The sequence below is a fragment of the Scleropages formosus genome, chromosome 2 (genome assembly GCF_900964775.1).
Source record: "Scleropages formosus chromosome 2, fSclFor1.1, whole genome shotgun sequence".
Taxonomy (NCBI): Eukaryota; Metazoa; Chordata; class Actinopteri; order Osteoglossiformes; family Osteoglossidae; genus Scleropages; species Scleropages formosus.
In genome coordinates this window covers 20,684,300-20,702,183 of record NC_041807.1, presented here as the reverse complement: position 1 = coordinate 20,702,183, position 17,884 = coordinate 20,684,300, and the positions used below count along the sequence as shown (strand labels likewise).

General features: G+C 49.7%; 1 protein-coding gene across 4 annotated transcripts in view; it reads left to right on the top strand.

Moving 5' to 3' along the window:
• The window catches only part of ptprz1a (protein tyrosine phosphatase receptor type Z1a), a 43,424-nt gene extending 26,236 nt beyond the window's left edge, over window positions 1–17,188 (top strand). Inside the window, exons 9-30 of one of the 4 annotated variants that reach the window (XM_018747491.2) lie at window positions 684–868; window positions 1,824–1,950; window positions 3,488–3,540; window positions 4,062–6,102; window positions 8,325–8,469; window positions 9,818–9,909; window positions 10,046–10,131; window positions 10,796–10,816; window positions 10,969–11,065; window positions 11,178–11,260; window positions 11,848–11,982; window positions 12,136–12,270; window positions 12,545–12,708; window positions 13,139–13,274; window positions 13,570–13,716; window positions 14,282–14,375; window positions 14,710–14,783; window positions 14,866–14,994; window positions 15,203–15,352; window positions 16,188–16,330; window positions 16,452–16,587; window positions 16,721–17,188. In XM_018747491.2, coding sequence (XP_018603007.2) covers window positions 684–868; window positions 1,824–1,950; window positions 3,488–3,540; window positions 4,062–6,102; window positions 8,325–8,469; window positions 9,818–9,909; window positions 10,046–10,131; window positions 10,796–10,816; window positions 10,969–11,065; window positions 11,178–11,260; window positions 11,848–11,982; window positions 12,136–12,270; window positions 12,545–12,708; window positions 13,139–13,274; window positions 13,570–13,716; window positions 14,282–14,375; window positions 14,710–14,783; window positions 14,866–14,994; window positions 15,203–15,352; window positions 16,188–16,330; window positions 16,452–16,587; window positions 16,721–16,864 — 4,517 coding nt within the window. In that variant the 3' untranslated portion in view covers window positions 16,865–17,188. The remainder of the gene's footprint in view (window positions 1–683; window positions 869–1,823; window positions 1,951–3,487; window positions 3,541–4,061; window positions 6,103–8,324; window positions 8,470–9,817; window positions 9,910–10,045; window positions 10,132–10,795; window positions 10,817–10,968; window positions 11,066–11,177; window positions 11,261–11,847; window positions 11,983–12,135; window positions 12,271–12,544; window positions 12,709–13,138; window positions 13,275–13,569; window positions 13,717–14,281; window positions 14,376–14,709; window positions 14,784–14,865; window positions 14,995–15,202; window positions 15,353–16,187; window positions 16,331–16,451; window positions 16,588–16,720) is intronic. The other 3 variants (XM_029249892.1, XM_029249891.1, XM_029249893.1) reach the window with 3 other exon arrangements.
• Window positions 17,189–17,884: the final 696 nt, after the last annotated feature.

The window sequence follows — 17,884 nt, the reverse complement described above, 5'->3', positions numbered from 1 at the left end:
AGACCCACCGGAGAGGAGGACCCGGTCCAACCCACTGCGTCCCCATCATAGGACATACGGCTGGAATTTACTGTAAGAATCTTCAACTGTCAGCAGGCATGGTGTGTTTCCCGCGTGTGTCCGCTGTTGTCCTGCCGTCACGTTCATTCATTTAGCGGCACTTTCTTCAGAGTGCTGCACGGTGATTTACTGTGTTTACCCCATGCCTCTGTCTCGGGTGACTTGCAGTGTTAGATGCTCTACTGTACAGTAACTGCGCTCATTCAAACATCTGTACAGCAGAGCAACGTGACACACGCACTATGAGCACTTTAGAGTCACCAATTCCCCTGTATCACGTGTCTTTGGGCTGCGTGAGGCAATCCACACACACACACACACACACGGCAAACGTGCAAACTCCACGCACGCTGAGTGGGGATCAAACCCACATCCAGTTGCGCAGCCCAGCCGCCATGAGATTGGAGCGCGACCCGCTGTGCCACGGTACCGGTGCTCGGCCGCTTAAACCCTCTATGAAACGGGAGGTCGTGAACGTCGCCGTGGGCGGGGGAAGGTTTGGAGTTTCTCCGGTCAATTCGAACCCGTGATGCGCAGCAGGCTCGGGCGGCTTTGAGGAACGGGGGCGGAGCCCAGCGATGCGGCGTGACTCTTGTTCTCTTTGCTCCCGGGGGGGGGTGCAGCCTGCAGCTCGGAGCCGCAGAACGTCCAGGCGGAGCCCTACAACTACACGAGTGTGCTGGTGGTGTGGGAGCGCCCGCGGGCCGTGTACGACATCAGCATCGAGAGGTACGCCGTCACCTACCAGGATCTGCGGGGGGCGCACCCGGCCCGGCTGGAGTACCTGACGGACGGCGACCAGGACGTGGTAATGTCGCACTTCCGGACAGTAACTAGACAAGCGGACAGCCTGCGGTTGCGCTCGACCGCCCGCGTTTCATTCCCTCTGACAAGGACTGTACTGGAGCAGCACCACTTGGACCCGTGACGCTAAAGTGGTTAAGGAGCCCATAGATACATGTGACAAAAATGTTTTACACACAGACACGTTCAGGTCAGGAAGAAGGCAAAATAAAACTCACACACAAATGTTTTTTTTTTTTTTTTTAATGACTGAAAACTGAAAAGTTGCTTAAGGGCACAAATAGATACAAATATATCTGTGCAGAAATATGTTGTATACACTGGTTTACTGTGTGCTGTTTTTACCCTGTTTACGCCTACATGAAGCTGCAGCGTGTACTTCTATTTAGCAGACGCTTTTCTCCAAAGCGACGTCCAATGAACTCTATGTAGTGTTACCAGCCCACACACCTTATTCCCCAAGGTGACTTACACTGCTAGATACACTACTTACTCTGGGTCACTCATCCATACATCAGCGGAGCACACTCTCTCTGTCACTCACACACTAGGGGTGAACTTGAACAACATGTGTTTGGAGTGTGGGAGGAAACCAGAGCACCCGCAGGAAACCCACACAGACCCAGGGAGAGCATGCAAACTCCACACGGACTGAGTGGGGATCAAACCCACGTCCTTTCACACCACCCAGGCGCTGTGAGACAGCAGCCCCACTCGCTGTGCCACATTTGAAAGACAGGCGGTGATGCGTCGTACTGCGTTTGCATCATATTTAAGGCAGCAGATCTTAATTTTTCTAATAAAATTGTGTCTTTATCGTGCAGCAAAGTTGATTTTCAATTTTGCCCGTTGCCCAGTTATTAGGCGCCTCGTCCCAGACTGAGCGAACGCACTGCTCTGGTCACTCAGTTGTACGAGGTGTTAGCCCGTCACTCTCTTTGTACCCTGTTTTACCGCAGGGGGCGATAATTGCAGACCTCCTGGCTAACAGCAGCTACGTGGTGCAGGTGGTCGCCGTGTGCGTCAATGGCCTGCGTGGCCGTGTCAGTGACCGGCTCATCGTCGACATGCCTCTGGACGACCCGGGTAAGAGCTGCGCCAGGAGTGACGTGGTCACGTGTGTGTGTGTGTGTGTGTGGGGGGGGGGGGGGGGGGGGCTGCATGTTGTGCTGCGCTGTACTGATGTTGTTGCTCTGATGTTGGACGCCGCAGATGGAATTGCCCTCGAGGTCTCTGTTTTGCGAGCGAGTTGCTGTCGATCTGAAAAAGCAGCGCGACTGGCGTGTGGGATGTTGTACAAGTGCGAAGGACGCCCGATGTGTGTGTCACTGGTTCTGCGCTGCTCATGACTCCGAATCTCCGAATCCACCATTGTTTCCACACAAGGGGCTCCTTTCACCAGCACTGCAGCTGGTTCTTCGATGTGATGCCGTTTCTCCCGCTGGGATTTCCCAGTGTGGCACTTCTTGATGAAGGGCGAGCGCTCTCTCTCTCTCTCTCTCTCTCTCTCTCTCTCTCTCTTTCTCTCTCTCTCTCGCTCTCTCCTCATCCCCTTCGTAAATGTGAGGCCTGTACGTGTCCAGTGTGTCTCTGCCACACGCCGCTGCATGTGGTCTTTTACGCGGCTGTTCAGATGTTTTCTGTCTTTTTTGTAACGGATGAAGTCATGTAGGGTTAGGGTTGGAAAGAGCACTTTTCCTCTGGTGTCTCCTTCCCCGCGTTCTGTGCGACATCGCTGTTCAAACGGTTTGTGGATTGTGACCCTGGAAATACTGTCAATAAGCTGCTCCACACACATCATTACGTGTGTGTGTGTGTGTCTGGAGTCCTCGCTCACTCGGACCATGTTCGACGTGTCGGTGTTGATGCTGACGATGAGCTGATGATGAAATTAAGGATGTGTGTCAGACACGAATGAGTTCGTTCCGCTGCACCCCGACCACCCCCTGCCGAGGTGTAACAAACGCACGGGATGAAAGGCGTGTCCAGTGCCGTCAGCCAGGTAAGACCCCCCTCCCTCCCGTCCGTCTGTCCGTCCGTCCTGGGGGTCCGCTTTCCTATCTGTACTCGTTCTTCATTGGCTTCAGGTGACCGGGAAGTGTCACCTTTGTGACCCGAGGTGACCCTTGGCTTTCCCTGCTCTCTGTACCTCATGTTCAGTCCAGAGGCTCGACACTGCGCTCTTAACTGCTCTTCACACAAATAACGCTTATTTCTGTGCTCAAACTGCAGTAAGAGCAGTGCAAGCTTTGCGGATGTCTGGCTTTCATAAGGAACGGCGCCTTGAATGGATTGATTTGCAACGTAGTAATTCCCCGATGTAGGAAATGAATCCTTTCCTGACAGCAGATTCCGAAATTTCGGATACGGAAATTGCCCGAGTAACTCGTTGCACTATGGTGCCGAGCCCAAATATGAAATATGGTGTGATATTTGTTATGCTGGTGTCACGCTGCTCAAAGCTAGTCTCCCCAAAGTCAACAATGCTGTTCTGTGCTTTCCAGCAGGTGTGCGGTACTGGGTACTGGGTAATGAGTACTGAGTACTTGGTACTGGGACTTCACTGCTCACTGAGCACAGGCACTATGACCCTGCTGATGACCTCTTGCCTTTTTTTCTCCAGAGTCTGATCCTGACCCCTTTCCAGAACCCCCTGAGATGGGCGGCGACTTTAAGGTGTTTATCATCCGCCGAACGCTGCCGCGCTGCGTGTCCTCAGTGTGTGAACAGAAGACTCGGTTTTAACGCGGTGACAACAGATTTTCAGTTTCATTAAGTACTCCTAGGAAATTTACTCCTGTTACACAAACTAGGGGCATCAACACCGGCTCCTCATCTTGCGAAAATAACTGGGACTGCAAATCTGTCCCAATCGTAACTGGTTTTGTTTGAAACTACAATGTCATTTTCAGCACGACGTCACAACGAGTAAAGCGTTAATAATACGCACCCCTCGATTTATTCTGTTCTGTGAGAATCTTTTACTCTGACGCTTTTCTCCGAAGCGACTTACGATGTTAAGTTAAAATTATTCACGCGGCTGGGTAATTTCGCTGGAGCGATGTGGGGCAAGTACCTTGCCGTTGCGTTGCCTGCACATCTGGGTCGCTGGGTTCATGTTTCGTGTGTACTCGTGGACAGGACACCCCAGACGGAGATGTCCAACCTGCCCGACTTGTGCTTTGTCCCTTTGTCAGGTGACCCTCCCGCCGACGGCATCGACGAAGGTGTTGGTGGTTTCGACCACCGCTCCATCCGAGCAGCGAGGTCAAAGAACCCCGGACGCCCCCCCACATCACAAAGAGACCACGGAGGAGACCCCCTGGCCTCGCTCGAGCCCGCGGCCCACGGCCTGGACGACCGGCAGGAGACCATCCGTCAGCGGGACTGCCACGACCCCCCGAGGCCAGCCCCCTTCCGCTAAGGTTACGCCCACCTCCAAGGGTGGCGCGGCGGCCCCGGCGTCCACCTGTCCCCCCGAGCGCTCTGAGGTGTCCGCAGTGGGCGGAGCCAGCACCACCGCTGCCGCCGGGGAGCGCCCGGTGCCCGACGCAACTCCACTAGCTGAGTCCCTGCCCCCTGTGACCCCTGGCCCCGCCCTGGCGGAGGTCCCGCTGCGGCCTACGAGGCCTGACGGTCCTTTCACGTCCACTTCCACCGTCGGCGGTCCTTTCTCTCAGACCACGCAGCCAGCGTTCAACGGTGAGGCAGCCACCCCCCCCTTGTCTGTGTGTGACACACTGACCCCCGAGTTCCACGCTGGACCTGTCACCCGCTTGCATGCTGTAGCTGTGTCAACCCCCTCCCCCGGTGAGATGTCGGAGACCCTCCCCGATTGGTCCTCTAGTGGTCAGGGCGCGTCTGACCAGACGTGGAACGTCATCCGAGCGTCAATGACGCTGCCGTCTGTTGATGGTCCTTCCCTGCGACCCCTCTCCTCCGCACCATCACCCCCCTCCGCTGCAGCGTCTGTCTGGGAGGCAGCCGGTGTCTCCAGCGGTGCTGGCGCTGGTGTCGATGGTGAGGATGGTGACGGGTTGTCGAGCTCGGCGTCTCTGGCCACCGGTGATCTGCTACTCATGTCTAGTCGCGCTTTACCCCTTCAAACTTTACCTCATTCATCTGCCGCTGCGCAGTTTGCGTTCTCCGCTTCTGCACAGGACCGAACTCGTCTCTACACGTCTCCGGGAACGCTCGCCTCGTCCCAAGTCCGCACCGCCTCGCTTTTCGACAGTGCGTTCGAACCTTCGGCTTCGTTTCCGGGCATCGGTGCGGGATCGCGCTGGTCTGCTGCTGATGGTACCGATCTCCACGGAGACCAGCGCAGCGGAGTTAGCTACACGGCGGAACCGTCGTCGGCACACGATGATCCTCGATCCTCCGTCACCAGCCTGGGCGGCGGTCTCCGTTTGTACCCCTCGGCCGTTCCGACACCCACTGGTGTCTGGTTGTCGCGTGTCCACGGTTTGGACCTTACGATGGACTCCGTTTCCATCCTGCCGCCTTCTGGTGGCTCTGCTTACGCTCTGGCCGACGCTGTAGCCGAAGCAGGCCCCTCGTCCTCTGGCGGTGTGGCGGAGCTCCACGCGTCCCTGTCACTGAGCTCGACAACTCTCCTGGATCACACCCCGATGGGCCCCAGCGACTCTCTCCCATCTGCCTACCCCCCTCTGGCCTCTCTGCCCAGAGCGCCCTTTGACCCTTTCACCGACGCGTACGTTTCGGTTTCAACCGCTGCTGCCAGCGATCCCAGCAGCGTGTCGGTTTTCACTTTGCTCGCACCCTCTAACTTCCCCACCCCGCCCCCCGCCACCTCCTCGGACCTGAGCTCCAGCAGCCCGCTCTACCCGGGAGCACAGGTAGACGATAGTGCTTCGGGGTCTTGTGCCTTTCACGAGGAGCCCTTGGACGTTCATCCTGGATGGGAGAGAAGGCACTCCGTGGACCCGTTTGAGTTCGACGCGTCTGCCGTGCCGCCCGACGCACCCGGGACGAGAGCTGAGGGAACGAAGGACAGAGCTGCCGCTGATCACACGTCCTCATTTTACCCCAAGAGCATCAAGGAGACCGCGGTTTCCACGGAGGGGCAGCAGCACGTGGGCTCTAGCGCGTGGTCGCTGGGTGCCGGGTCAGAGGAGAGCGGGTCGGGACAGGGCCTTCTGGGAAGTCACCGTGAGAACGACACGGCTTTGGCCTTTGATTCCGCGGGCAGGGAGGCGGAAGACACTCCGGAGCCAGGTAACGCTCGCTGTCCCGTAGTGCCCTCATCGCCCACAAGAGGGTGATGCAGTCTAGGCAAACGATGGCAAGTCAAGTCAAGGGTCCGACAAAGAGTCCTGGCGCCCGAGAGCCGAAGACAGAGTGTGGAACGGCGGCGGGTAACGGAATGACTAACTGCTCTGTCTAAATCTGCAGAAAGTTAAAGCGCGTCTGCGTGTCTAAATTCCAGTGACACATGAGTAAGGTAAGGTTTGGGGTGCTTCTTGAGTAGTAACGTCACCTAACGTGTATTAAACCTCCGGTGTGACCACCGTGGCCATTTTGCGCGGCTGTAGATCTAACTGTGTTGTAGCTCCCAGGTCCAAAAGACCTCGGCAACTCCTGTCAGCTCTCATTGCATGGATCATGTGAAACTTTCCCTGGTGTCCATTGGAGTGTCATCATGTGCATGTCTCTGTACATACGTGCGTCACGAAGCATGCTCCGCCGTAGGTGTGCGTTGCAGCCGAGTCCCGGCGACGTCGGGCACGCCGCGTGGCTCGCATAACTGCACAAGAGACACCTAACTGTACTAACTAACAAACCACGTGTGGCTCACGCATGACCCGTAACTTTCTCTCAAAGGACTAGTATGTAGTGGGTCTAATGAGCTTGCATATGTAGAAAGCATGGTGAGCTTTACCCGTCAGCAGCAAGAACCGCACGCAGGACGCTGCCGTAATGAGGTGAGTGGGGATTTTGGGAACCTTCCGCCAGAAGGGCTTTCGGCAACGTGTGGAGTCTGAATCTGAACTGAAATGGCATGAGGGCAATAAGAAGGCTCCATGGGATCAGGGATCCTTAACCATTTTACCCTCACATCTCACCTCAAGGTGAACTTTACACCCCCTTCTTCCCTAGATTAGTAAATGAACCCAAAGAGACATGCAGTGAAGGATCAAGGGTTATTGGCAGCCTACGTGAAAATGTGAGGAAATTAATATATAAATGAGCAACGCGTGCTGGTACAGTGCAGATTGAATGTGTGACCGTTACAGGGACGGTCGTTTTTCTTGTACAGAATATTAATCTTATAAAATCTAAATGTTAACTTTTAAATGTATAAAATAAGTAAATGACTGTGATTTACATGCTGGATTCTACCAGTGCAAATTGGGCTTAGCTTATTTTTGCACCTGTACTTGGTTAATAAACAATTAATCGTAATAATTATAATTCATAAATGTTAATTATGAGGGATCGTAAACTTCCATGAATTATATCCAGAGAGAAAGCAACTGCAATCAGTTTTCTGGGAAGCTCTTCCCCTCTGTCACCCCACAGGTATCAATTATAAAATTACAGATTCCTTTCTTTGGGACACTCTTGGACGCCAAATGAGAACGTGGTTTTTGCGCACGTGACGCCGCCTTTCGTTGTTAGAGAGGAGGTCGGATTCTCGAAACGCCTCCAGTATTTGATTTTAATGCTCCTTCATTTGGGGTCCAGCCTCTCGGGTCTTCCGATCTTTTTATTTATTAAATCTAGTTGTTTTTAATTCATCGTGCCAGAGCTTAAACCAACATCTGAATGACCGACGTTGGCGGTGCTGTCCGTCCACAAGTGGAAACAGAACTGTTCTCTCACACTGCTGGTTCTTTAACATCCTATAGTGTATCCTAAAAATCACTCAGGCTGTTATTTAGAATGCGAAATGTGATTTTAAAAACGTGTGCACATCTGAGAGGAATATACCTGTGTTTTTTGGGGAGTTATCTAGCGAAGTTGTATTTGCGGTGACGCGTGTTTGTTTTTGCTCCCTGCTGGAGTGTGTTTGTCCTCTTGCTCTCTTGCATAGCCGTGTTCACTAGTGCGTTCAAGCGCAGACCGACGCACACTGGACTCCCGTGAATGTTTTTCAACTTTCCGAGAGCTGCGTTTACAGGCCTTCCTTCTCCCTGCCATCTTCTCCTCCTCCTATTCTCTCACCGGTTTGCAAACGCTCGTCACTTTGCTACATGGGCAAAAAACGATAACGTGTTCTCGTGTGCTGGACATGTGCTGTGCCTTAGATGCCACGTGTGTGACCTTGATTGTGTGCTGGCCTTGAAGTTGTGATGATCATTTGCGTGGTGTGCGTGTGCGTGTCTCCCGAAGCCGTTTGTGTCGGGCACCAGAGAGCTTCGCAGAACTTCTCTGAGCATCGCATTACCCGTGGTTGTGTGCCGCCGTGATGTGACCCATGTTCTCGGTGTGTGTAGAGGCCAGCAACAGCAGCCACGAGTCCCGCGTCGGCGTGGTGGGCCGTGGAGACGGAGAGCAGAGAGCCGTTGTGCCGCTGGCCGTGGTGTCCACCCTCACCTTCCTGTGTTTGCTGGTGCTGGTGGCCATCCTCATTTACTGGAGGTAAACCCAACAAGCAGTCTTTCCGCCAAAGCGACTTACTGTGAACACTCTGCGGTATTTGGCCCACACCTCTTATCCAAGCTGACTTACAGTGCTAGATACGCTACAGGACGCTGCTTAGTCAGTCACACCCTCAGCCAGACCCTCAAGGTCACCTTCGAAACCCAACTCCCAACAAACCCAACCGAATCCAAAAATCTTATTACTGTTGCAGCCCTTTTTTAGTTAGTCTTTTGTCCAAGGCAGTGCACAGTGTCAGTTATCATAAATTCAGCTGCTACATGAATTGTTACAATCGTGGCGAACGCAAAGACGTCCTACAGCTACGTCCGAGAGGGTCTGTGCATTCGGTTTTCAAATCAGTTCTGCTCTGTTTTACAGAGCACTGAGCAAAGTTACTGGGAATGATCCGGTGTTGCAGGGTGTAAGAAGCAGTAGGTACATTTAACTGGCAGCTGGCAGTTGAGGAGAGGAAAACAAAAAGCTCCCAATCACAACCAATGGGAGAAAAATAAGCCTCTCGGGGTCCAAGTACCAGTGGCTGACAAACTCCTACCCGGGGTGACCGGACCGATGTGGAGAAGTCTAATAGAAAAAAAGAGCAGTACTACTGTCAAGACTCAGCTGCAATCTATCGAAGCTAAATTCAGCGTCCAAGGTTGCTGATATCATCAGGTGCAGTATGCAGTCGTTGGCTCCCAGAAACACTGCGTGCTGGTGCCACCGTGAGCCTTGCGGGAAGCAAGATCAGGCAACATCATAGGGGCAGAAAATCGACTTCCTGTCTTCTCTGAACCCGTATAACCACAGTTATGGTTCCTCATGCGGAAAGGAGAGCTGAGAAACCTGCCAAACTCGGCTTTCAGTGAGCGATTTGCGAGTTTCTCCCATACCGGGATCTGCCCGGCTATAACCGGGCTATATCCTTTAGTTCTACTGATACTCGTACTGAATTCCCACGTTATACTCTTCCGCAGAAAAGCTGCGTGAAAAATAAAGGAAGGGAAAGATGAGAACAGCACACCCATGGTTCCAGTCTCCAGGACCAGGGCCTTTTGTTTATGTCCTGTCCGCCCCCAAGTAAATTAGAAATAATGGGAGCTGATGGCTAGACCCAGGGCGATGTGTGTTCACAGTAAACATTGTTATTGCTGAATGGAAATTGTGCGTTTCCTTGAACACTCGTCACGTTGCTTATTCTCGCTGGTTTTTTTACTTTAGGCAGCATGTTGTGTGTGTGTGTGTGCTGCTTCAGCATCGTAGGTAGCGATGGGACTCGACCGGTGTGAAGCGGCGCCCCGTCGGGACTGTTCTCCTTCTCCTCAGTGAAGGTCCTTATGTCTTACAGGAAGTGCTTTCAAACGGCTCACTTCTACATAGAGGACAACGCGTCCCCAAGGGTCATCTCCACGCCACCCACGCCCATGCTTACGACCGCAGGTAACGTGTTCGGAGAACGCGAGAGGCAGGCTCAGAAACGCCGGTCCGCTCGAGGACGCGCGCGCAGTTGACGAGCCGTTAAACGTCGACGTGTTTACGTTAACCGCTTTTCATATCGACCGTGGTCTTTTTCCAGACGATCACGAAGCTCTGTCTCTGAAGCAGTTTGTCAAGCATGTGGCAGACCTGCACCAGAGCAACACCTTCTCGCAAGAGTTCGAGGTAAGCTTCGAGATACACGCAACTCGCACAACGTGCTGCCGTCATCATGTAGCGGCAGAGATCCCTACAGGGCTCTCTAGACTCGCCATCAGAAGTATCGAGGGTCCTCGTCACATGATTTAAAATTTAGTCACCGCCGGGCCTCATTGCTGCTGTTTCGGTCCAGGACAAACTGACGCTTTTTGCTTCGAGCATGAAGACGCTAAGACGAGCTTTCACCAACTTTTACCGTCCGTACACAACCTTAGTATCACATCTTCGGAGACGCTTTGTTTTACGTCTTCCCGTCACTTCTGAGGCGACGTGGTGCGAAGAGAATTAAAAACAGGCTTGAAAACCCAAGAGCGCACAGATTTTCGCCGTCGCGATGCTGTGTGGTGCGCTGATAGGTTATGATGCCCGTTGTACCTTGTGCTGTTTGTGTCGCGCCTTGGCATGTCGGTTCCATGATCTCCGCTTCTGCCTGGCTTGGTCATAGCGCAGGAAGGCACGTCTCCCGTCCCCGTGTCTCTTCTTTTACGCCCCCCCCCATTCGGCGAGCGAACGAACGCCTTGAGACGGTTCATTTCTTTTGCCCAGCATGTGTCATGTTTGCTCCGTTTTGTTTACTGGCTGTTGTGAAGTTTCATCGCTTGCTTTCTGCATTCTCACTCCTCCCCCATAGATATTAAAAGAGGGTTACCAGGTAAGATGCTCCTCATTCGTTTCACACTTAGTGTAGCTTTAGCATTAGTGTGTGTGTGTGTGTGTGTGGTGTCCCATTACTCACCCTGTGTATGTGTGATGCTGACTGAGCTCAGGTTCACTGACGATGACAAAACTTTCTTGAATTTTCAGGAAGTACAGGCATGCACGGTGGATTTGGGAATAACCTCGGAAAGCTCTGGCCATTCGGACAACAAGAACAAGAACCGATACGCCAACATCTTAGCCTGTATGTTACTCACTCTCTCTCTCTCTTTCACTCTCACTCTCTCTCTTTCGCTCTCTTCCTCTCACACACACACACACACACTATAGTTTTTCCTCTTTATGTTCCACTTCAGATGAACACAGTCGGGTTCGACTCTCAACCAGTACTGACAAAGATGGGAAGGGTGGAGACTACATTAATGCCAACTATGTTGATGTAAGTGCCTCCTCACTCTATCGTTGTCTTTGCTTTGCCAGTTTAAAATGTGTTTTTTTTTTTTTTTTTTTTTTTTTTTTTTTTCCCCCCCCCAAAAAAATCTTGTGGACCTTTCTAATGAACTGCGGTAACAAAATGGGAAATTTCTGGCCTCTCTGTGCAGTCAGATATCATCTGTCTGGTCATTGCGTGTAACCTGAATTAGTGGCTTCGTGGTCCTCGTACGAGTGCCTCCTTCACGTTTCACTTTTCATCAGCTTTTGTAATATCGCACATGTTGCAATGCACCTGCAGACATCATCAGCGATGTCATCTGGAGTCACTGTCACACTGTAGCGATCCAGAATGAGGTGCTTAATCCTACTTGGGATGCAGTGCTGTGCTAATGGCATCTCCATAGGCATTTATGAGCTCTAGTCCCGAACTCAGCCAGCAAGGAACAGGCGGGGAAAAATTAGGACGAAAATCTGGACGGGTGTTTCGAGAGCATGATCCCTCACTTTAATTGGCTCTAAAAGCGACAAAAATGCAAAAACTAAGTGTATGTAAGATGGGGTCTTGTGACAACCCAAATGTTTACTCCACAGGGCTTTAACAAACCCAGAGCGTACATTGCCACGCAGGGCCCGCTTAAGTGCAGCATGGAGGACTTCTGGCGCATGATCTGGGAGCAGAACGTGGGAGTGATCGTCATGATCACCAACCTGGTGGAGAAGGGCAGGGTGAGCGCTCATTCTTCAGTGCCCACGTGGCCCCGTATCGCCAAGTCTGTCTACTTTGCTGTTGAGCTAAACGCTATGAGCGCAAGACAACGGTTGACACCAGCGCTGCTCAGGTGATGACTCATCAGTGTTCTACCTGGGCATGTTCCTCAGAGGAAGTGTGACCAGTACTGGCCCTTGGAGAGCCAGGAAGAGTACGGCTGTTTCCTTGTGACCGTGAAGAGTACCAGCATGCTGTCCTACTATACCGTTAGAACATTTGTCCTGAGAAACACCAATGTCAAGAAGGTCTGTTGCTTTTCTCTATGAGTTTCTTTCTAAAGCACTTTGTGGAAAAGCTTTAATGCAACAATCCCTAAATTTTACAACAGCATTGCAAGTCTGTGGCATTTAGTAAGTATACAGTATTTCATGTAAAAAATTATTTTTTTGCCATGTACCTCGTTTTACCGGTATCCCGTCTAGAAGTTTGTGCAAAGAATGAAGTCCAACTTTTCGATACTCAGACATTTTTTGCAAAGATGTGGAATTTGAGTCTGTCTTCTGGACTCCTCCTTCCTAGGGTTCTCAAAAGGGGCGGAGTCATGAGCGAACAGTGGTGCAGTACCACTATACCCAGTGGCCTGATATGGGTGTGCCGGAATACACGCTGCCTGTGCTCTCCTTCGTGCGGAAGTCATCTCAAGCCTGGACCAGTAACATGGGCCCCACTGTTGTGCACTGCAGGTTGATTTCCCACAGTCCTGCTGCCCATGTTGGCCATGCCAGCTGCACTTTCTCTGGGGTTCTGGAATTCATGAACATAATGACCTTATTTATAGACATAGATGGTCAGCTTCACACTAAAATTAGCTCATCTTCATTAAAAAGAAAACTCACTGAACCCAAAAGAAGACTTGTAGCAGCTTTTCAGCTGAAATATTTTAATTAATGTCGTTGACATTGCATGGCCATTCAGTCATCTGCTCAGTCGTGGCAAATTGACGTTGATTATACATGGCTTTCATTGCGGACACCAGGGCTGAGAGGGATGGGGCTACAGCATGGTAACAGACTGTTTAGGTTATCCATGTCAACACTTCATAAAGTTCTGAATTTTAGAAAAAGATTAGTCTTACAGGCCACTGGACATCCATCTGTGTCTCCGTCTTTGCAGTGCTGGTGTTGGCAGAACGGGTACCTACATCGTCCTCGACACCATGTTACAGCAGATTCGGCAGCAAGGGACCGTCAACGTGATGGGTTTCCTCAAACACATACGCACACAGAGGAACTACCTGGTACAGACCGAGGTAAGAGTCAGCATGAGCGGAAACAACTTGTGAAACCCATGCAGAGAAGGAACTTTTTGCTGGACTTGACTGGTCCTTCTGCGGTACCCTAAATATGTACACGGGGAAAATGGAACTCCTGATGACTATAAAGCCGTCGGTGAGTGTTGGATTGACTGACCGGTTATACTATTTGGTAATTCCTATACAAAAATATACGTTGTTTTCTGCAATATGTATAGATGGTGCCAAGTGTCACATCGTTATAATGGTTAATGTTGGAGTGTAACTCATTCGGTGCATTCTGCCACTCCAGGAGCAGTACGTGTTCATCCACGATGCTCTTGTTGAGGCCATCCTGAGCAGAGACACAGATATGCCTTCCAGCCTCATCCACAGCTATGTGAATGACCTCCTCACCCCCAGACCCTCTGGCACAACGCGCCTGGAGAAACAGTTCAAGGTGAAGCTGCATGAATCGCTTAAAGAGCAGCCATCTATGGTAACATGACTTGGAGTTAATGAAGTGTGCTGTGGGGGAGCTCGTAGGGTAGCGGATACACACACACAGTCTGAAACCACTTGTCCCAAGTGGGGTCACGGCAAACTGGAGTCTAACCCAGCAACACAGGGTGCAAGGCTAGAGGGGGAGGGGACACACCCAGGGCAGGACACCAGTCCATCACAAGGCACCCCAAGCAGGACTCGAACCCCAGACCCGCCAGAGAGCAGGACCGGGCCAAACCAGCTGTGCCACCGCACCACCACACCCCATTGGCTATCGTGCAAAATATCTGAAGGCTGAATATTCCAAACCCACCTACTGCTATATTACCCTTGAGCCGGGTACCCCTCTTTACTCCAATAAAAAGTTACAGTAAAAGTTACCCAGTTGGGCAAATAGTTGTAGGTAATGCAACATCGTTAAGTGTCTTTTGAGAAACTTGTCAAATGAATGCAAATGCATCAATGGTCAGGTTTTTTGGCGCTTCAGTGTGTTATAATAAAGTGTTATTATGTGCTCCTAGTTGGTGACACAGTCTAACGCCAAGGATGACGACTACACTACGGCCTTGAAACTGGGCAACAGAGAAAAGAATAGAAGCACTTCTCTCATACCTGGTAAGCGCCATGCAAAATTATCCTGTAGCCTACATCCTGTGTCGACATCAGTACGCTGAATAAAATGTGTAATTTACAGTGTAGCAATTGTAATAGTTTATACCAGGGCTCAGTTTGGTGTGTACATATTATTTACATATATCATGGACAGTGCTGCTTGAAGTATGTGAACCCCTCATGTCCCTTAGCTTAACATTTTACACAAGAATAATGACTTTCCCTATAGCGTTCACACACTTTCAAGCAGCACTGTATTGCTGTGACTTTTCCAATCACGTTCTGTCCTTACAGACCGGGGTTAATAGACTGATAGCATTTTGTTCTTGTGTTACAGTGGAGAGGTCCAAAGTATGTCTGTCTACAGTGGCTGGAGAGCTTTCGGACTATATCAACGCGTCCTACATTACGGTAAAGGCGCTTTCCCGTAAAGGATGGCATTAGACGACTGGTTTACTCCAGGTCTTGCCAGTGAGTCTTTCTTCTGTTTCAGGGCTACAACCAGTGCAATGAGTTTATTGTGACACAAACCCCACTTCCCAGCACTATCAAGGACTTCTGGAGGATGATCTGGGACCACAACACTCAGGTCATTGTTTCGCTGCCAGACACTCAAGGCCTGGTGAGTGAAAATGTTCCATTGTCATTCATTCATTTCTCCACCTCGGTAGCTGCTATACTTTTGGGAATTTGTCCAGATGTGGAAAAGAAAGGTTGTGAATGCTCATTAAAAGAATGTAGAACGTTCACGTCTTTTCTCAGGTTTTCATGCTTTTGGCCATGCAGCTCAACAGAAGTAAGTAGACAAAGTAAATGTATTTTTTCCTCAGGCTCAGGAAGAAGAACTGAAGTACTGGCCAAGCAAAGAGCAGCCAGTCAACTGCGAGACCTTCACCGTCTCCTTCACTGGGGAAGATCATATGTGTCTGTCCAATGAGGAGATGCTGGTGGTGCAGGACTTCATTCTGGAAGCCACACAGGTATGAAAGAACTTTATTTTACATTACACTTGTAGGAATGAATTCCAAGCCCATCCCCTGTTCACCGCAAAATAATCCTAAATGAATAATACCATGAGAAATGCTGTGTAAAATATAATGATCATCACTTGCATTATTTTTTTCTAAATTTATAGAAAATGATCTCATAACATAAACTTAGTGTTTACGGACTGCACTAAGAAACACAAAGGCTGTAGTCATGTAAAAAAGAAAGTAAACCCTCTTTTAGTTCAGTGGTTTTTTTCACATCTAATTGTAGAAATTGTTGAGGACCAAATAGTAACAATAATTGGACAACTGTGGCCTCATAACAAACGCCACTGTTATTTCCGTAATGAAAAACCATATTATCAGAGCACTGAATAATGGGGATGAGTGTTTATTATTGGAGTTTGCACTAACCTGTAGTAGTTGGGAAATGTAATGGTGAATACAAGTGGGGAGCTGGTAGTGTACTGATTAGAGTTGGTTCCTTGGGTCCCAAAGGTTGCTGGTTCAAATCTCAGCTCTGGCTGCTGTACCCTTGAACAAGGTACTTACCCTAAAATTACCCAGCTGTATAAATGGGTAAATAATTGCAACTTTACATCGTAAGTTGTTTGGAGAAAAGCATCAGTTAAATGTATGACTACAGACAAAAATCATACATCATGACTTTATGGCTTCTGATGTAAGAACATGATAGTCATTGTTAGGCACATCTATAATTTTTCCTCAAACTGCCATTTCACCTGTGTGCTGCAAACTCATGAAATCAGGAGTACCAGAATACAAAAAGTCTTACTCCGCCTCCATGTCTCCTTCCACATGACAGGATGACTACGCTCTGGAGGTGAGGCAGTACCGCGCCCCCCGCTGGCCAAACCCAGACAGTCCCATCAGCAGCACCTTTGAGCTGATCAACATCATCAAAGAGGAGAGCAGCTGCAGGGATGGCCCCAGAGTGGTGCTCGACCAGTAGGCCCTTGTGCTGTTGCTTCAGATCAATAAAGGAAACACACATTACAGAGCCAAAGTCACCATGTATCAAAGGGGACTCGGTGAATTAATAGCTAACATTCAGCCTCCCACTGTACAGGTTTGGTGGCAACACCGCAGCAACCTTCTGTGCCTTGACAACACTGGTGCACCAGCTTGAGATGGAGAACTCCACAGATGTCTATCAGGTGGCCAAGATGACAAACCTCATGAGACCAGGTGTCTTCACTGAGATTGTAAGTGCTTCGGGACCCTCTTTCTAGGGCTTGTGTAATTTACAATTGGGCCCTTGAGGAAAGTACTTTACCTCATTTTCTGTAGTACTGGATGTTCTCTGTGGTGACCTGGCATCTTTCTGCACCTCCCCAGGATCAGTATCAGTTCCTTTACCAAGCGATCCTGAGTCTGGTTGGGACGAAGGAGGACGAGAAAGCGCTCCAGTCCACAGAAAACAACGGCGCTGTTCTCGGCGGCTCCAGCAATGGCACAGAGAGCCTGGAGTCCCTGGTGTGACCATGGCAACGGCCACTTAATCGCAGTACATTCTGCAGGAGTCCCGCTAATATTTTCTTAAAGTGCTTTGCCTATTTCCATCAGTCCCTCTATTTCCAGATGAGTATACAGTTTGACACAAAATGATCTCGCAATGCGTGCCTTTCTATAATTCATGTGGTACTTTTAACAGCTTTTATAAAATTTTAGTGTACACTAATTAGTTTTTTGTTCAGCATTAGGGTCCTTTTAATGTTTGACTTATTGCTTCCTCTAAAATTTCCTATTTATTGGCACTCAAAAGGGAATCACTTTTTTAAAAAAAAAAAAAAGTCTATATTTCATTTTTCAGACAGTGAGCATTGCTATTTTCCACAAAGATTGTAAATACAGTTCAGACAGACATGACAATGCTCAGTAGGATATAATATTCTAATATACAGTATGTAAATAGTGTTATAGTTAAAGACAATGGACCAAAATTCTATTTATACTGATAGACTTTTATATTTTACTACAGTACAAGTTTTCTAGTCATATTGAAAGGTTTAACTGGATTCTAATTATTCCTTTTTAAATTTTGATATGTGTTCTGTATTTCTTAAGCATGAATTACTGACTGACTTTTAGTTATGCAAAAAAGGTGTAACTGCAGATTGCGAGAGCCTTAAACTTTGCCACTACGAACAGCTGCTTGTCCAGTCCTCGGTTTTCCCTTTGTTAGCAGTCTCGCTTTACAGTCAACTTCCAATAAAGAAGAATATTTCAGTGTACCACTGTTGTCATTCGAGTAGACAATACACTCGGAACTCGGGAAAAGGAAGACAGGCGACCAGGTATGTAACGTAAATGACGCGAGACGGGGCTTTGACTCACCCAGCTTTGCATACAGCCCACGGCTACCAGTGATACTTAAACTGACTTTCATGCACTTAAAATCTTGAACACTTACCCTATAAAATAAGAGCATTCATGTTTTAAACTTTGTTTTGAGTTTGGATTAGGGCGTAAGATTTCTCCCCTGACTTTTCAGCCTGTAAC